This window comes from Protopterus annectens, chromosome 1.part1 (assembly GCF_019279795.1).
Source record: "Protopterus annectens isolate FY-2018-M chromosome 1.part1, PAN1.0, whole genome shotgun sequence".
Taxonomy (NCBI): Eukaryota; Metazoa; Chordata; order Ceratodontiformes; family Protopteridae; genus Protopterus; species Protopterus annectens.
This window is the reverse complement of record NC_056726.1, coordinates 1175867359-1175887532: the sequence shown is the minus strand read 5'-3', so window position 1 is coordinate 1175887532 and position 20174 is coordinate 1175867359. Positions and strand designations below refer to the sequence as shown.

General features: G+C 38.3%; 1 protein-coding gene across 1 annotated transcript in view; it reads right to left on the bottom strand.

Moving 5' to 3' along the window:
• Positions 1 to 20174, bottom strand: part of LOC122815847 (deleted in malignant brain tumors 1 protein-like) — a 254412-nt gene that overhangs the window by 204893 nt on the left and 29345 nt on the right. Inside the window, exon 3 of the mRNA XM_044088663.1 lies at positions 9252 to 9311. Coding sequence (XP_043944598.1) covers positions 9252 to 9311 — 60 coding nt within the window. The remainder of the gene's footprint in view (positions 1 to 9251; positions 9312 to 20174) is intronic.

The following is a 20174-nucleotide window of genomic DNA, read 5'->3' as shown; positions in this document are numbered from 1 at the left end:
ATATATCAGAGCTTTACAAATTGCATCAAGTTAATCTCTATAATAATATAATCTAACTTAATTTAATTTAATTTAATTCTTTACTGAATTTTGTAATGTATCATTGATGCTTATAGTTCTTATGATGTTGATAATACATTTCCTCGTATGATGTACATAATTCTTAAGATCTTTATAACTTTGTTTTTCTTCTCTAAATATTGTAAAATTGTCTGTGGAGTGTTTCTCCCCATGCCTACATTGAAAATGGGCTTTTTCACCCAGTCGGACTATCCCTGTTAACAAATGTTAAATAAATAACAAATAAATAAATACATAGTTAAGTAATGGAAGACTATGATTTCATCAAGTTTTATCAGTATTTAACCCTGAAAGTATTGCTTTACATTTGTTAGCCCTTGGAGTGGTACTGCTAGCAAGCCTGATTACAGCTCACCACGTTAATTTTAAGCAAGCAATAATGTACGACAGGGTGTGTGTCAATGTGTAATTATAAAATGACCCCCCCCCCATTAATATTCCAAAATGTGCATGCTGATTGGTCAGCATGCATGTTGTAAATCAGACTTATACTAATGGAAAAAGGTCCAGTCGCCTGGACTTTTTCCATTAGTATGCCTTTTTTTTTTTTTTTTTGTTACAGCAACGGAGTACGCAAGATCTCCGTTACTTTTTAGAAAGTGTCTCGCTATGTTAAAGGAGTTTAACATAGTGAGACAGCTTTAAAAAAAATCAACAGAGAAAGGAAGATCTCTGTTGTTTTATTTAAAGTTGTCTTGCTATGTTAAACTCCTTTAACATAGCGAGACACTTTCTAAAAAGGAAAGGAGATCTTACTTTCTCCATTGCTTCCACAAATAGCTCTGATGTACTGCGTAAGCATATGCATGTGCAGTACATGAGAACTGCCGCAGAATACCAGACAGCTGCGGAAGGGCAGCACGGAGGCATTATACAATGCCATTATTTAAGAAACGTAAGTATTTTTTTTCTTAAATAATATCATTGTATAACAGCAATAACCCACTTCTGGGTGTGGGTTATGCTGGATTTACCCACGGTTGTCTTTGTTTGGCCACTCCGGCTTCGGCCTCGTGACCAAACCACACCAACTGTGGGTAAATCCAGCATTACCCACACCCAGGCATGGGTTATTGCTTAATTAATGCCTGCCGAGGGCTGTTGTTTCCTATACTTTCATACACTCACTCACTCATAGAAGATCTGTCTCACCTTCTTTCTCAGTCTCTCAGCACAGTCTCCAGCTGCTTTCATACACACTCAATCTCACTCTCTGTCTCTCGCACACACACGCACACACACACACACACACACACACACACACACACACACACACACACACACACACACACACACACACACACACACACACAGTCTCACTGCTTTCATGCACCCATTTACACACACATTCAGACAGAAACACGCACACACACACAGACACACACACACACACACACACACACACACACACACACACACACACACACACACACAAAATCGATCACTCTCTCTCTCTCTCTCTCTCTTACTGACATACACTCATACACTCTATTTTCTTTTTTTTCTCTTTTTTTTATTTTATACTTGCTAAACAGCAAAAGTGCTGTTTAGTGAGTGTAAAATAATGGCTCATTCACTCTCACTTTCACTGACATGCACGCATAGCTGCATACACTCACACACAGACGTAAACATACACAGACACACACATACCTTTTTTGTTAATGTCTTCCTTTTTTATATTTTACACTCAATAAACAGCAAAAATGGCAGCCATTCCATTTCCTCAGTCCAAGCTCCATGATGGCATGATAAGCTGCCGTGAAGCAGTGGACTTGTTTTTCACTGGGCATTACTTGTACATTAATTCCCTGCTGGAGAACGCTCGTTCTTCAGTCAGGGTAATAATGTACAGTTTGCCCATTGCCTAAGTGTCGTCAATATAGGCAATATTTCTTCTTCTCTATTTATGATAGGACAGTGGCCATTGTTTCGCTCACCAAGAAATTACACTCCCTGTTTTTATGATAGCCCATAAACATGTTCCCTTATTGATACAATTCACTACATTACAAGGTCAGCAGTTCTGTTAATTTGGAGTCTTTTAAATTCAGAATTAGGATGTTCATTTATCAGCCCAGGAAGGCTGAGAATTAGTTATGCCATTCATTATTTGAATGGTGAGATTGTAAAATCTATATTCTAAATCTTCATTATTAAAAAGGGTGGGTGCCCAGGTAATCTCCTTTTGAAAATCCTGAGACATACAAAGGAATGACATAAGGCAATGTTATTTCTCATATTTTTTTTTAAAACACCCCATTTCTGTAAACCTCTGAGAATTTTTACAAACCTCACAATCCTGAGTGTGTGGAGTGAGGGATAATTGGCTTTTTTGCTCATTGTCCCATGTTCCTCTGTCAGCCCCTCCCCACTGCCCCATCTTCTTCCCCATTCTCTGTATTGTACCTCACTATATTTTGTGCATTTTGAATTAAACTCTAAACTAGTGTTTGTCACTGTCTTATCAGTTCACTAAGTAGACAACAGCATTACTTCTTTCTTAATTTGGACAGTAGGTACTAAAAAGCTTTTTGCCAAATCATTTTTAATCACTGTTAATCTGTGCACACTGCTAGAGGACATCAAAGCCTTGCCCCTACCTACTTTTCCCACAACTTCTACGCAGACTGCTACAGTATGCAAAAAAGCTAAAAAGCAGACTAGTAACCAAACTCTTCCTAAAAGGGAAAACTAAAAACCTACCAAAACTTCTAACACAGCTTTTTAAATTATAAAATCTAACAAGTAGTCTGTAAGTATTTTCTGCTATCTTTATATAGGAAGCCAGTTGTTTTGTCCATATTCTAAGCAAACCAATCAATTATCCTACTATTAAATGAGCCTTCAATACTGCCTTATAGTGTGTCTGTTTCTATTTTTAAACAATCATACCTCTGTCATACTAGTTATGTCCACTGATTTTTTGTTTGGATAATAGCATGACAGACTGGGCATGGAGACCTGCTCCATTTGACCTCACTCTGCTAGAGCCTTACTCTGTTCACCTACTACACCCCCCATTTCCCACCCACCCCACTACATCTACACTTATTCCTATCTAACTCCATCCATCCTGTATCTCTGTCTCTTTCAAATCAAACAGCAAGCATTCAACTTCACCCATCCTTTCTCTCCATCCAGTCATTCTACCAATTATCTTCCCCTTCCATCACCACTTACTCATGGCCTTCATACCGCCTTCATTCAACCAAACTCTATTTTGAGCAGAATTACTTCAGAAATATTGACAAACTATCTTTACTATTGCTACTATAACTATCTACTTCCAATCCTCCTCATCCTCACACTATCTACTACTACTACATACTTACCTCCACTTTTAAATACTCCACTTAAATTACACAAAACTAAACATCACAAGCAACCCACCCTACCCCTCTATACAAAATTTTATGTCTACACATAGCAGAAATACTACTCCTAATCTTACTAATGCGGTCAACATGCTACGTAAATCACATTGCCACACTCAACTCACCCACAAACACATAATGTAGTTCATCTTATACTACCTCACACCCTCTTCAAATCTTCTTAACTATGCCCTTTCATGGCAACAAACACATACAAATACAACTATGAAAAAACAAAGTAATATATGTCCACCTTCCTCAAAGCATCACCACCAGGATTAAACTTAGTGGTAATATACATATAAACCCAGGCATAACAACCCAACAAATACACCAGTTCCTACCACTCTACCTCCTCCACCGGTCATACATCCTATTATAAAAGGTACAAACTCAGTACTTCTACTTAGCATCAACTTCCAAAGTATATGTGATAAAGTTTAGGATCTCCATGCTCTCTTAGCATTCTACTCCCCAGACATAGCAATTGCAAAAGAAAACTGGTTAAAACTAGAAATACAAGATAATGAACTACTTTTCTGGGGATTTAAGTGATTAGACTAAACAGGAAAGCATATGATGAGGTGAAAAAACAATGATATCTAAAAACTCCCTTGAAGTCTCTATGTACCTCCAACACCCACCCCCAACTTTCAAAATCCTGAAATTATAATCTCTTGACTTAAAGTCAATAGCAGAAAATGTATATGAAATACAGGCTCATATAACCATCTAGGTCAAAATGCATCCACTGCTGAAGAAATTCTATACTTGTTAAATGATGGTATACCCCAGGAAACCATCCTCATTGGTGACTTAAACATAGACTGCAAAATAACTCACGCTTGCTCTCTTTAAAATGATGTGGTTTCATACAAATGAAAAATAACTCCACCACCACAGAGATTCCACACTGGACTGAATTCTCATAAATCAAACAAGCACCATAGACCTTTCAGGAACCTTACCAGTCTCAGTGATCAACTACCAACTTATGTAGTAAGAAAACACCATAATATCCTCAGACTCACGACCTATAAATAAGTTCAGAATCTAACCAAGTTTAATCAAGAAAACTTTAGCTCAGTAGTGGAACCTCCTTAATATCCTACCTCTAGATGAAGCAGTTTCTCATTTTATCGATGTAATACGCAATCATGCACAGCTCAATGCAAAAAGAGGTGTAACCCAACTCCATGGCTATCAAATGAAATCCAGGCAACTACTAACTCAGAGGGATATAGTTTGGAAAATATGGTAAAAAAACAAACTCCAAACTAACCAAGTTTTAGATCACTCAGAAACCTTTCAGTTATAAAAAAAACTTATATTTATCAACCTTCCAAAACACACACAAAAAATGCTAAACATTTCTGGTTTTCTATAAAGAAGTTACTCCATCCTGGTCAAACTGCCAACCTCACCTCCTCAAAGGTGATATAGAAGCACAGTTCAACTCATACCTAATGAACTCCATATTATCAATTGCAAAACATAACCCCCCCCCCACTATTCCAGAGGTCCACCATAACAGTTCACTGTGTTTTATACTTCACCCTGTTCCAATTACATCTACCAAAAATACTTACAAAACCTCAAACCCACAACCTTGGCTGTTGACAATCTCCCAACTGAATATCTAAAAATAGCTGCTGATACTATAGCTTTCCATACTAATTAACAGATTCATAATAGAACACTATGTCTTAGTTATCTGGGAAAAAAATCAATTATAAAACCTTTGCATAAAGGTGCAACACAACAGACCTGTCTAGTTTCAGACCTACTGACATACTATCACCACTAAAATACTGGAAAATGTATATAGTCCCGGTCCTGCAAACTCCTCGCTGACTGTAAGTTATTTTTTCCAACCGAACACAGCTTTCCTTCTAACCAAAGTACTACAACTGCCTTTCTCAGTTTCACCAAGACAACTAATCTAAGTTGTAATGAAAGTAACCTAGGTCCTGTCTTATTCCTCAGTCTTTCAAAAGATTTTGAAATAGCATCTCATCAAAAACATCTGACTGAGCTTGCTTCCCTGGGTCTAAGTACCACATCTCTCAAAGGGTTTCATAGCTACTTATAAAACAGGCAACAAGCTGCTGAATAGCAAGAAAATGACTCTGAATCCCTACCAGAGTTTGCATTCCTGAAGGCTCTATTTTTGGTCATTTCCTTTTTAATATCTTTATTAATAAACTCTACACCTCCACCAAGCAAGTGACATTACTTCAATATGCAGATGATGTGACAGTCATCTGTTCTGCTCCAAACCTTAATACCCTCCAGGATATTACTCAAGAATTTCTCCTAGCTATAGAATCCTGGCCACATGACTGCGACCTACTCCTTAACCCCAAAAAGATAAAATTAATGCTGTGCACCCCAAAACCATTTACAGCTAACAAACAAGCAAACATTCCATATTCTTTCATCTAACAATTCCAAAATTAAAACTGTCTCACAAACTATACTTCTAGGAATCCTGATAGATGATAAAATAAAATATGATGCCCCATGCGGACTGCCTAAAAAACCTCCAGCTATACTCTGTCACATATCGTCTACTCAGAGGCGATCTCTGCTTAACATACAAGGCCATGTCAAATGCTGAGCTGTTGGACATGCTCCACTTAAAGAAATCCCAATCCCTCAGAGCCTCATGCTCTAGGGATCTAAACCTTGTCATCATAATGAACAAAACATGCTGGAGGGATAGGTTCCTGACCCAGAGACTACCCATACTCTGGAATAGATTGCCCATACATGACAAGCAGAGCGACCCCTTGGCCCTCTTCAAAAGGAACCTTGATGATTGGATTGGAGATAGGAAATTCATCCCGCAGATCTCGTCAGTCACCCTGCTAGACAGGAGTCCAGGGAAGTAAATATTGTGGGAAGAAATATCCAGGGAATTGTTATGGCTAGGCTTGTGTAAGCCCTAGGGCCGATAGCATAGTACTAACCTATGAACCTATGATCAACACCTGTGTCAGGAAAAAAAACATGAAACTAGGTTTTCTTTACAGAGCCAAAGGTTTTCTTGCTGATGCTTCAAGAAAATCAGGTGCTACAACCTACCTATTCCAATCCCTTCTATATGCAGTTACAATGCTTACAAATCTTAGCAACACCCTCAAAACTAAACTTAATACATGTTACAACAAACTAAATAAAATTTGCTGCAAATACTACCCTAAAAAATATCATTGCACAGCATTAAAAAATATAACTGGCTGGAACTTCCTAACTTCCCGAACTATGCAAATCTTGTTACAGCTCATAACTTAATTTATAATTTTGAGAAATACCCACCTCCAAAAATATACTTCAACCTTATTCTAATTCCAGAGTATTAAGGTCTAACATGTGGACACAGTTAAATTTAAGTGGCCTGAGTGTATAAGTGCTGTGACTGATCCTAGCCCCTGACAGACAGCTCACCATGAGTTGTGTCTATCTCACTAGTGAGTCTCCTATGACCAGAATACTGGGTTGTGTAGTGGTACAAGTTATGACCTTAGAGGATGTCACCATGGGTTGTGGTAATATGTGTCTTGTCAGGTGTTGTTTCATGGAGTGCTCTTGAGTTTGCTGAAGACGTTTTCATTCATGTGTGTGTGTGTGTGTGTGTGTGTGTGTGTGTGTGTGTGTGTGTGTGTGTGTGTGTGTGTGTGTGTGTGTGTGTGTGTGCAATATCTGGTGGGTCTTTGTGGTTCATGAAGATTACATTTAAAAAAGTCAGCATGTATACATCTTTGTGATATGGGTGACGTGCGTGTGCTTCTTTCTACCTATTGCTAGTTCCAGTACTTGTAGGTGAGAGCCTTGCCTTCATTGACACTGTGTAATTACATTTCTGGTGTACCTTATTCATGTGTTTGAGGATTAGGTGGTATCCAGTGAACATGAGGCAATTGCTGCATACCATCAAGATGCCCATGTCCACCAGGCTAGCTGCGGAGTTAGCAGGTCAGTACACGTCCATGGCTGTGGATCCTAGTTGTTTATTCTACAGAGAGATATTGTACAAAAGAAGTTCACAAGTGATTTGCTTTGTTTCAGTTGGAGTGAAGATACTATTGAGTCTGCTAAAAACTGCCTGTTTTCAAGCATAAAGGAGTCAGAATGCAAAGTGACCTCTCAGTGTGCAAACTAGCCGCTCAGAGTGCAAACGGATTTAAGAAATTTAAGAAGCAGTTGTACAGGAAACATTCAATTTCTAGTTGTTTATCCAGGGCACTTCTAAATCAACTTGCATGGAGCTGAGCTTTGTGCAAATGTGATGCCTTTATAGAGGCTCAAAACAACCAGTAATGGGATCTCTACAGATCCCCGATGGCACTTTCTGCCGAAGCAGAAATTACCGAACATACATAATTGAAAGTGCTATTCACCGAAGCAGCACTTTCGGTTAAGTACGCTGGTTGTGCCGGTCACATTATGGTGCGTTTAAGTGAGAATTCCCTTTTCCCCGGTGTAGTGCGACCTCAGAGTGAGAATATAAAAGTAGGGGGGGTCTGGGGGGTGTAGGGGGGCTTGCCCCCATGCATAAAAGAAGATTTATTGTTTTTTTGTTTTTATTTTTCAAATGCACTTTAACAAAAGCACTTTTTCAGTAAAAGCGCTTTCGTTAAAGTGCGTTCGATTATTGTGGATTTGGACTATTGAACTTTCATTCAATAGTCCTAGATCTCTGGTAATACAGTAAAATGACACCTGGCCAATCAAAGTTTCCAGTTTATTTACAGCACATTGTAAGGCTAGATTACCATCAGCTGCCACTAGAAATCAGTACTAACCCTTCCAGGCTCCTAATTGCAAACTTAACTTGAAGTGCAGGAAAATAACCAAGTTACACATTAGTTAAGTGGACCTGTGTAATTTATTTCATGCAGAAAAGGAAACCAATGTATGATTTGGTGAGTAAAAAAAATGGTCGTAACATTGTAAAAAGAAATGCAGGAACGGGGGTTATTTTAGAAATAATTGCTTTAAAGTGTTCATACACAAAGTTAACACCCTGAGATTTTGCTCTTCGATTGTTTTTAGTGACCGTCACCAGTTTTGATACTGAGGCTGAAGAAAGCATGAAAGCTGGTAGAGGCAGTTATCAGGAGATACAAGAATATAAGCAGAATGAAGAATACATTTATTTATCTATATATCGAGGCACAGCTGAGGGATTCTGGCTAGTGTTGTCTTCAAAATCAGAAGTAGTGGGGATCAGCTCATGTAGGAAAATCAAAGAATGATTTTATAAGAGAATTGATATTATTTTATTATACGTATAACTGGATTACATCATGGAAAAATGAACAAAAATGGACTAGACTATGAGTGAAATTCAGAAGTGAACAAAAATAACCACTGTGAAAGCTTCAAAGAAGGAAGGCACCAGACTACAGATGGCATACTCTTGACATGCATTATAGATTGACAATGTAGAATCAGCCTCACAAAAGATTGAATGAGGTTATAAGGACTTAGTGCATACAGTAAATTTGATACGTGTGACTGTTTAAGTGGAAAACATCATACACCACTATTATGTTTGACTACACTTGGAAAAGAATGAGTTGGTCAAGTTATTGATTGATAAACATCACAATTTGTTAAGAGATACTTACAGAAAATCACAGAGAGAAAGGAAAAAGATTATTGTCCGTGTGTGTGTGTGTGTGTGTGTGTGTGTGTGTGTGTGTGTGTGTGTGTGTGTGTGTGTGTGTGTGTGTGTGTGTGTGTGTGAGAGAGTCTGTGCAAGTCAGAGATGGAAATTGTCCTTACCATTGGTTGTATCTTCTGGGGTGTGTGATTCTGATTCGATACTTGTAAGGATAAAATAATCTGAAACACAAGAGAATTAAAAAGAAAATTAAAATGCTCTAGAAGATTAAAACTAGAGCATGACTCTCATAGCTGGATTAATGACCACTGAAAGCGTGTGCAATGTCAAGTGGAAACTGTAAAGACATTGAATATGTTCATCAAAATTTGTGATTTACTAACAGTAGAACTGAGCATTAAAGGCAAACATACAGGCGTGCTTCTGAACTGGCCACAAGGCATGTGACGTAAAGCAATCACAGTACTTGTGATTAGTGGGAGGAAACTAGTAACACTGTGCCCCAGTTAACCAAAAGCAGGGGTAACATTGTGCCACAGTTAACCAAAAGCAGGGGTAACATTGTGCCCCAGTTAACCAAAAGCAGGGGTAACATTGTGCCCCAGTTAACCAAAAGCAGGGGTAACATTGTGCCCCAGTTAACCAAAAGCAGGGGTAACACTGTGCCCCAGTTAACCAAAAGCAGGGGTAACATTGTGCCCCAGTTAACCAAAAGCAGGGGTAACACTGTGCCCCAGTTAACCAAAAGCAGAGGTAACATTGTGCTCCAGTTAACCAAAAGCAGGGGTAAGTGTAACTTTTCCCGTATCACATTGTGAGGCAGTAAACAACAACAAAAAGATATACTCGCATAAGCATACTCCACACTAACAGAAGGCTGCAATGAATACAATTCAAAACATGACCGTACACCCATTTAACCATAGCAAATACAAGGCATTTGGATCACAGGGCCATTTATGCTTTGCCAATATGTAACCTCATGTTTTAGCCCACCTTTTCACAAGGGACTAAAAGGTCAGTCTGGATACAGCAGTACAGAGGGATAAAGTCCCTACTAGAGCTCCAGTGAACCATGATTGAGGAACAGCGTGGGTACTGGAGGGACAATATGTGCATAACAGGAGTAAGAGACAGGCTGATTTTGTTCAGTCATCCTGGGGGGAAGAGATGCTGTCTAGACGTGATGCAACAGCAGCAATAAAGCCTACAGAGCTCCTTGCTGCAAATGGGTATAACACTTTGTCAAGAGTTTACACATGTGTGGATATGAGCATACATCTCACAGACACAGTGACTGCAGATCATGCAAAACTGTCGATGGGTAGTAGGGAGTTAAGGCACACTCCCTGAAAATAGAGCCAGGTCATGGTTAAATGTGGCCCTAGGCAGGGTAATGGATTGACCCCCCCCCAACATTCCAGTGTCTCATTACTTGGCTATTTCTCCCTAGTTACTATAAACACCATTCAAACCTGTTAGTGTGCATACTATTTTCTTGTTTACTACTACAATGATTACAGATATTTGGATTTAATTTAAAACTTTTATTTCAAAGTTTATAGCAGAAACACTGATAGACATTTGCAAAGCAAACAAAACAATGCAGTCTCATAATGAAAATGGACTTCACATGAACAACAATAAACTTCTCTGCCAATTTTAGATTACGTTTATGTTCAGGCTGTTTTCTAAACATAGGCTCCTTGCACACATTTTTAGAACAATGCATACAAGCTCTTTCCTGATTGTATTAAATGATATACTTGTATATTATAGTACCACATGTTAGGGTGTGTTTTACATGTTCTCCAGTAAGGAATGAAACAAGTTGTATCAGCTAATAATGACAAAACTACCCATTCCATTACATGTCAACCATAAAAGGCCACTCAAATGTTTGCCATTACAATCTACCAGTGTCAATCCATATACACGATGTTTGCAAAAATAATAGTCATCTGAATAATTCCACATTAAAGAGATCTGTAACTAATGATGAAATTGTTGCTGGCAAGCAACTTTACATTTCAGTGTTTCATCTCCAAATTCAGTGCCTGCTGCCCATGAAGAATAAATTGCCTATGTTACATTAATAAAATAATAAGCTGCTAGTATTGCAATATGGAATGGTTGGCAAAAAACAACAAGTTCTATTTACTAGGTTTCACATCCAAAGGAGGACACATTCAGGAGTGAAGCACTCCATCTCCTCTTAAAGTACACACTGCAGTATCAGCAATCCTTCTACAAGGTGTAGGAGTAAAACAAACACATAGCCTTCTAAACTAATTGGAAATATGCTACCTATTGCACAACCTACTCAGCTTTTAAATTCTATAGCACAAATGCTGACAGCCATTGCTAATCAAATCAGTTGCACATTGAAAACAAACAGCATGAACAACAGTAACCTTCTCTTGGATTGAAGCTCACCATTTCTTGAAAGTGCACTGAAGCTCACAGTTCTTTGAAAATGCACTGAAGCTCACAATTCATTGAAAATGCATGCCTGTGGTAGTATGTGTAGAGGATCCAGGCTCTTGACTCCTTTAACTGAGGTACAAGGTTTGAGTCTGAACAAGCAAATTAACTAACCTGCCACCTCTAATTGGGATGTTTTACACACACACACACACACACACACACACACACACACACACACACACATATCTTTGGGTTACCACCTGTCCCACTTTGCGAGGGACAGTCCCTCTTTTGGCAGTTGTGTCCTGCAAAAAAATTGAAAAAATGGAAAATGTCCTGAGATTTTAGGACAAAAATATTTCCAATATTTTCTTTAATAGTTGCATAAAACAGTTATTTTGTATCTGAAACACCTAAATGTTATATGAAACAGAATAATCAATTCAAATGCTACAATAATAAGCTTTTATTTTGGCAAAAAAGTTAAGTTCTGTCCTTTGTACTGGTCGTGGGTATGTTTTGCCTTGTAAAATCTGACAATTCTACAAAAAATATCCAACTTTGGGCATTTGAAATGGTGGCAACCCTAACATATCTTTGTTTTAATTTGTGAGTTATGCACTGTGACATATGCTGCCATGCATAGATGTTATTAAAAGAAGAACTTTTATGGATGTAATGTGAGGAAATATAATTACATTTTTTTAATTGTGTTTAATTAAACATTGTGGCAGCCCCCCAGCCAGTGGGCCCTAGATGACTGCCTAGGTCATCTAGTGTTGGATCCAGCTCTGCCTGACTACAGTGTGATATTGCACCAGTGACCCCTAGCTAATCACCATCCCCAGACAAGGGTAGGGATAAGAATAGGGGAGGGTAAGGCAGGTCTGGTAAACCAGGTAAATGAGTAGAGGAGCTGGTGACAGCCAATGGTTAGATGTGGGGAAGAGAAAAAATGAGTCAGTTCCATAGTAAATTTATGGGAGCCCATACAACCATTCAAGTTTATTCTGAGGGATGTTAGGGTATCATTTTGTTTATATTGCAGAGGAAACCTATTTGAAGGGGGCTAGGGTGTCACTTTGTTTATCTTGCAAAGTAAAAAAAAAATCGGTTTTTGGAGGAGGGTCTTTGAATAATAAATTTATCTATCCAGCCTATTTTATTTATGTACAAGTGGACATTTAAATCTCTGGTTCTGTTATCAGTATAGCAATTTGACTGGATATGTCTTATGAGATCAAAGAAGATGGGTTCCCTAAGGATGTATAGCATGAGGCATTGCTAACACTCCAAGAGCCTATACAAAAATTAAGTATATGGAGAGTATTTTATGCCTTCACAGTAGTTCAGAGAGTGGACACCCACACTGTTTTTGATTATGAATCTCTGGGGCCTTTCAGACATTAGTATGTCTAGAAAGTATAGTCAAAATAGGGCATTGTGCTCAATAAATGGTTGTATTACAGCTGCAAAAAGATGGATGATCATTTCTTTTAACCTGATACACAGTGGTTAAAGTATAGAGAATTACTGACTCAGGTTCCAATATCCCTGACTACATTATCATTTTAGAGGGAATATTGGCTATACCGTGTGTGAGAAACAGTTGTTTACAGTGTGTAATGGTACACTTTTTGCATGTAATCCTAATATTTTTCAGTACATCCCTTGTTTGTCAGGGTTAGTTTGTTCTGTAATTAACAGGGATAAACAAATGGTCACAGTTATTTCTATTTGCTTCCCAAACCAATGAGGATCCATTTGTAAGAGATTGGGAAGCCTCACACCAATAGCCATACTTGGATGCTGTTGAAGACCGTTGTTCTCAACCAGATTACCTATGAGTCAGTGAGTACACTTACTCAACTCAACAGTCTTCATAAAGATCGAAAACAGTGATTCAAAAATCCTAAAAAACACAACACGCCAACATACCCATAAATTACATATACTAACTTGACAGTTACACAGCAAGTGTAGAAAAGGGGTAAAGCCATCAAAAAGAGTTCAGTCAGCTTGCATAATCCAAGTCATTGCGGTGACATTACACTTTCAAATTTAAAACTCCTCAGCAGAATGTTTTTAGCTATAGTGCTTGTTTGGCTTGCTGTTCTCTGCCTGACTGTTGCTTATCTCTGTCTGCATTTGATTTTGAAGTTTTTCATTTAAGGTTTGGTTACTTCTACTTTTTACCTTTTTGTTATATTGCTTTTATTTGTTTTTAAGTTTTTGTTCTTTTGGAGTTTTAAGAGGTCTTGGCTAGGATCAGTTAGAAACGTTAGAAAAGAATTCCCTTGGAGACAGTGAATAACATTCAGCTAATTAGTGGGAGGAGCTGAGAAATAACATTCCTCATTTAACTGGAGTGCTTGTTTGACTTGTTGTTTTCTGCCACACTATTGCTGATCTCTGCATTTGATTTATCCCAGCCACACCCCTTACTGGTGTTGTACTGTTAAACTTGGTGGCTTTAGAGCTACCTGCACCTGCTATTTGGACACTCCTCCCAGTCAATTTCAGCAACTCATTCTGCTGAGTACTGAGAGATCAGGTGGGAAGGCCCACCACCATAGTCTCTTAAACTTGAATTATCTTTCCTTTCTTCCTTTCCCACTTACGTAAAAAATGCACTTTATTCAGCTGTTTTTACTGTATCTGTGCTTCTTCCTAGTTTATTATTTTAATTTGAATTTTGCTGCATGTTCTTAAAAGTGTTCAGTTGCAGTTAATCTGCTGCATTTATTACTGCTTGTTAGTAGCCTTATTAAATTGAAACTGTTATTCTAAATGTATTAGTTTCAATGGGCTTCAAACTAGTCATCTTACATAAGGAAGGTTTGGGGTCTACACTCTTGTGGCAGAAGAGATAGCTTACACCCTTCTAAGTTGGGAATTGCTGGTTGAAGGCTTATTGTGGCTGTTATTCTAAGTGTCTTTGTTCTGGTCTGTGGGCTGCACTCATGTGGCATTACTGTCAAGACAGATTTTTTTTAGCTAACTAGAGCATCTAGTTTGCTCATAGCTGAGTGTTGCTCATCAAGTTGCTTGTCTTATTGACTTGTTCAATATTTAAGTTTCCCTTACTCCTAACTAGTAGATCAGTGGCCAAGGGTATGTACTTCCAGACTCTCTCTGTGGCCGGTCTGGTTGAGATGGGTATTCTGAGGCATTGTAGCACTGAAAACCTACTGACTTAACTGAACCTATGAAGGAATAACTGAAGGTAGTAATGCTCAACGCTAGAAGTTTTAACAAGAAACTCCACTCCCTGCAAGCCTTCATCTCCCTGGAGACCATATCCATCTGTGTAGTAACTGAGACACGGTTTAAATTCACTAAGATTATCACAGTAATCCAAGGTTATAATGCCTTTCACACCATTAGACCAGATATTGCACTGGAGGGAACTAATGGTGGGGGAATGTTAGTCTATATTAAGACTAATCTCACATCCAGACTGGTTAAAGCATATGACCCACTAGAACTCATACTTGTGCAACTTACCATAAACTGGGTGCCGTACAATATCCTTGCAACATATAGGTCCCCCTTCATGTCCCTGAAAACCCATACTACTTATCTTGGTGTATCAGAGTGCCTAACCATTCAACCCAATATGATATTCATGGGATCTCAACTACCCCTCTATAGACTGGGAATCCTGCACCACTTCTACTGCACATGCCCAGTGATTCCTACATTTTGTTAATACCAGCATCCTTGAACAGTTGGTCCATTCCACTACTAGGGGTACAAACATCCTTGACCTTGTACTCATGAACAGGGCGAGCTAATCTTCCTCACCCAATATAATATCTTCACTCATCAGATCTGAACATAAGGCAGTATTACTTGAAATAAAAATTAAATCCATGGATCCAGCAAAACCAAAAACATTTAGTAACTATTCCAAGGCTAACCTCTCTCTACTAAGCAACACATTGGCTAAATTACCTAGTAAACACCACAGAATACACTGAGCTATATACAAAATTTCTGCACAGCCATACTGACAGCTGTATAGAGCAGGCTGTGCCCACTTGTATTAAGAATAAGACAAACTGAAAAGACAAGCCATCCTGGTGGAATCACACAATCAATCGGTTATACAACAAAAGAAAAATAAACTACACAGATGCTAAGTAAAGAGTATTGAGTTCTACTGAGGCTTCACAGAACAGGTTCAAACATTAGCCTCACTGGTAGAGTCTAATGGGACAGTGGGTATAGTCGAATGGAATTTACAATGTCTTTAATTTCATCTGAATAAATTCAGGAAATGTTATTTATCTGGCTGGCCTTGTTTAACAGAAGTATGAGTCAATCTGTCTTTCTTCCTTTTTTTTGTTTGCTCTGTGGTGCATATGCAGTTTTTTATGATTTAAGTTAACCATCTAATTCTTAACCAAGTGAGTCTTAAGAAATTTGACAAGTTGGTAGCATACCTCTCAGTCTCTCAGCACACAATATCTGGACAAAGCCAAACATAGTGGTGGGGGAGCAATGGTCCAAAAATAGGGACAAATTTTAAACACTGAGCTTATAAACTTAGAAAGTAGCTAGAATAAAATATCCTGTGTTACCATATTTTTGATGGATCTAAAGTCTGAAACTCAATTTTCTGTCTTTATTGACTTCAATCCTCAATGACTTGCCAGAAAACCACATATTTTATGAGAAACAGAGCAAAAATAAGAGGCAGAAATGTGGGCATTCTGTGAAAATCTGAACAGTTGAGAGGCGTTGGCAGTATTACAATACGATTTGAAGTTATCTTTGCTCAGATTATTCTCCTGTCTGGCCTCTACATTGGCTATGGAGGGTTCCCTAGATCACCTCACAGGAAAGTCTTTGTGTTTCATGAGCTGTTTTGGATGCCATGCAGTAAGTCTTCTTACTGCAGCTTGGACCAACAGCTGGTGTCACATCAAATCAGATGCAGCACTCATCTAGAGGAAACATCACTCTATGGATGCAGCTATTACTATGTACCCTTTTTATGTGGAATGTAAAAGACATTACTAAATTCAGTCTTATCCCAGTTAACAAACAGAAATATTAAAGCAGACTTTGAGAAACAAAGATGACAAAATTCCACACCCCTGCTTTGAAGGGTTTGAAGGGTTTGAATGGTACTAGTTGAGCAGTATCAGCCATGTGAAGTGCAGCCATTATAATCTGCTGATCACTAGGCAGGAAATCCTCATCTGTCAAGGTTGATGAACTTTGATGATGGATCACTGTGAAGCTACATACTGCCCTGTGAATAATTCTGTACATCATCGGAGGGGATTTAACTCTGTAACAGATGCTAGGCTTTAATGAATTCTGACAAGATTAAACAGATATCAGAGCTTTACAAATTGCATCAGTTAATCTCTATAATAATATAATCTAACTTAATTTAATTTAATTTAATTCTTTACTGAATTTTGTAATGTATCATTGATGCTTATAGTTCTTATGATGTTGATAATACATTTCCTCGTATGATGTACATAATTCTTAAGATCTTTATAACTTTGTTTTTCTTCTCTAAATATTGTAAAATTGTCTGTGGAGTGTTTCTCTCCATGCCTACATTGAAAATGGAATTTTTCACCCAGTCGGACTATCCCTGTTAACAAATGTTAAATAAATAACAAATAAATAAATACATAGTTAAGTAATGGAAGACTATGATTTCATCAAGTTTTATCAGTATTTAACCCTGAAAGTATTGCTTCACATTTGTTAGCCCTTGGAGTGGTACTGCTAGCAAGCCTGACTACAGCTCATCACGTTAATTTTAAGCAAGCAATAATGTACGACAGGGTGTGTGTTAATGTGTAATTATACAATGACCCCCCCCATTAATATTCCAAAATGTGCATGCTGATTGGTCAGCATGCATGTTGTAAATCAGACTTATACTAATGGATAAAGGTCCAGTCGCCTGGACTTTTTCCATTAGTATGCCTTTTTTTTTTTTTGTTACAGCAACGGAGTATGCAAGATCTCCGTTACTTTTTAGAAAGTGTCTCACTATGTTAAAGGAGTTTAACATAGCGAGACAGCTTTAAAAAATGCAGCGGAGATCTTCCTTTCTCATTTGCTTTTTTTAAAGCTGTCTTGCTATGTTAAATGGGTTTAACATAGTGAGACAGCTTTAAAAAAAGCAATGGAGAAAGGAAGATCTCTGTTGTTTTATTTAAAGTTGTCTTGCTATGTTAAACTCCTTTAACATAGCGAGACACTTTCTAAAAAGGAAAGGAGATCTTACTTTCTCCATTGCTTCCACAAATAGCTCTGATGTACTGCGTAAGCATATGCATGTGCAGTACATCAGAACTGCCGCAGAATACCAGACAGCTGCGGAAGGGCAGCACGGAGGCATTATACAATGCCATTATTTAAGAAAAGTAAGTATTTTTTTTCTTAAATAATATCATTGTATAATAGCAATAACCCACTTCTGGGTGTGGGTTATGCTGGATTTACCCACGGTTGTCTTTGTTTGGCCACTCCGGCTTCGGCCTCATGACCAAACCACACCAACCGTGGGTAAATCCAGCATTACCCACACCCAGGCGTGGGTTATTGCTTAATTAATGCCTGCCCAGGGCTGTTGTTTCCTCTGCTTTCATACACTCACTCACTCACAGAAGATCTGTCTCACCTTCTTTCTCAGTCTCTCAGCACAGTCTCCAGCTGCTTTCATACACACTCAATCTCACTCTCTGTCTCTCGCACGCACACACACACACACACACACACACACACACACACACACACACACACACACACACACACACACACACACACACACAGAGTCTCTCTGCTTTCATGCACCCATTTACACACACATGCATACAGAAACACACACACACACACACACACACACACACACACACACACACACACACACACACACACACACACACACAAAATCGATCACTCTCTCTCTCTCTCTCTCTTACTGACATACACTCATACACTCTATTTTCTTTTTTTTCTCTTTTTTTTTATTTTACACTTGCTAAACAGCAAAAGTGCTGTTTAGTGAGTGTAAAATAATGGCTCATTCACTCTCACTTTCACTGACATGCACGCATAGCTGCATACACTCACACACAGACGTAAACATACACAGACACACACATACCTTTTTTGTTAATGTCTTCCTTTTTTATATTTTACACTCAATAAACAGCAAAAATGGCAGCCATTCCATTTCCTCAGTCCAAGCTCCATGATGGCATGATAAGCTGCCGTGAAGCAGTGGACTTGTTTTTCACTGGGCATTACTTGTACATTAATTCCCTGCTGGAGAACGCTCGTTCTTCAGTCAGGGTAATAATGTACAGTTTGCCCATTGCCTAAGTGTCGTCAATATAGGCAATATTTCTTCTTCTCTATTTATGATAGGACAGTGGCCATTGTTTCGCTCACCAAGAAATTACACTCCCTGTTTTTATGATAGCCCATAAACATGTTCCCTTATTGATACAATTCACTACATACAAGGTCAGCAGTTCTGTTAATTTGGAGTCTTTTAAATTCAGAATTAGGATGTTCATTTATCAGCCCAGGAAGGCTGAGAATTAGTTATGCCATTCATTATTTGAATAGTGAGATTGTAAAATCTATATTCTAAATCTTCATTATTAAAAAGGGTGGGTGCCCAGGTAATCTCCTTTTGAAAATCCTGAGACATCCAAAGGAATGACATAAGGCAATGTTATTTCTGATATATTTTTTTAAAACACCCCATTTCTGTAAACCTCTGAGAATTTTTACAAACCTCACAATCCTGAGTGTGTGGAGTGAGGGATAATTGGCTTTTTTGCTCATTGTCCCATGTTCCTCTGTCAGCCCCTCCCCACTGCCCCATCTTCTTCCCCATTCTCTGTATTGTACCTCACTATATTTTGTGCATTTTGAATTAAACTCTAAACTAGTGTTTTTCACTGTCTTATCAGTTCACTAAGTAGACAACAGCATTACTTCTTTCTTAATTTGAACAGTAGGTACTAAAAAGCTTTTTGCCAAATCATTTTTAATCACTGTTAATCTGTGCACACTGCTAGAGGACATCAAAGCCTTGCCCCTACCTACTTTTCACACAACTTCTACGCAGACTGTTACAGTATGCAAAAAAAGCTAAAAAGCAGACTAGTAACCAAACTCTTCCTAAAAGGGAAAACTAAAAACCTACCAAAACTTCTAACACAGCTTTTTAAATTTTAAAATCTAACAAGTAGTCTGTAAGTATTTTCTGCTATCTTTATATAGGAAGCCAGTTGTTTTGTCCATATTTTAAGCAAACTAATCAATTATCCTACTATTAAATGAGCCTTCAATACTGCCTTATAGTGTGTCTGTTTCTATTTTTAAACAATCATACCTCTGTCATACTAGTTATGTCCACTGATTTTTTGTTTGGATAATAGCATGACAGACTGGGCATGGAGACCTGCTCCATTTGACCTCACTCTGCTAGAGCTTTACTCTGTTCACCTACTGCACCCCCCAATTCCCACCCACCCTACTACATCTACACTTATTCCTATCTAACTCCATCCATCCTGTCTCTCTGTCTCTTTCAAATCAAACAGCAAGCATTCAACTTCACCCATCCTTTCTCTCCATCCAGTCATTCTACCAGTTATCTT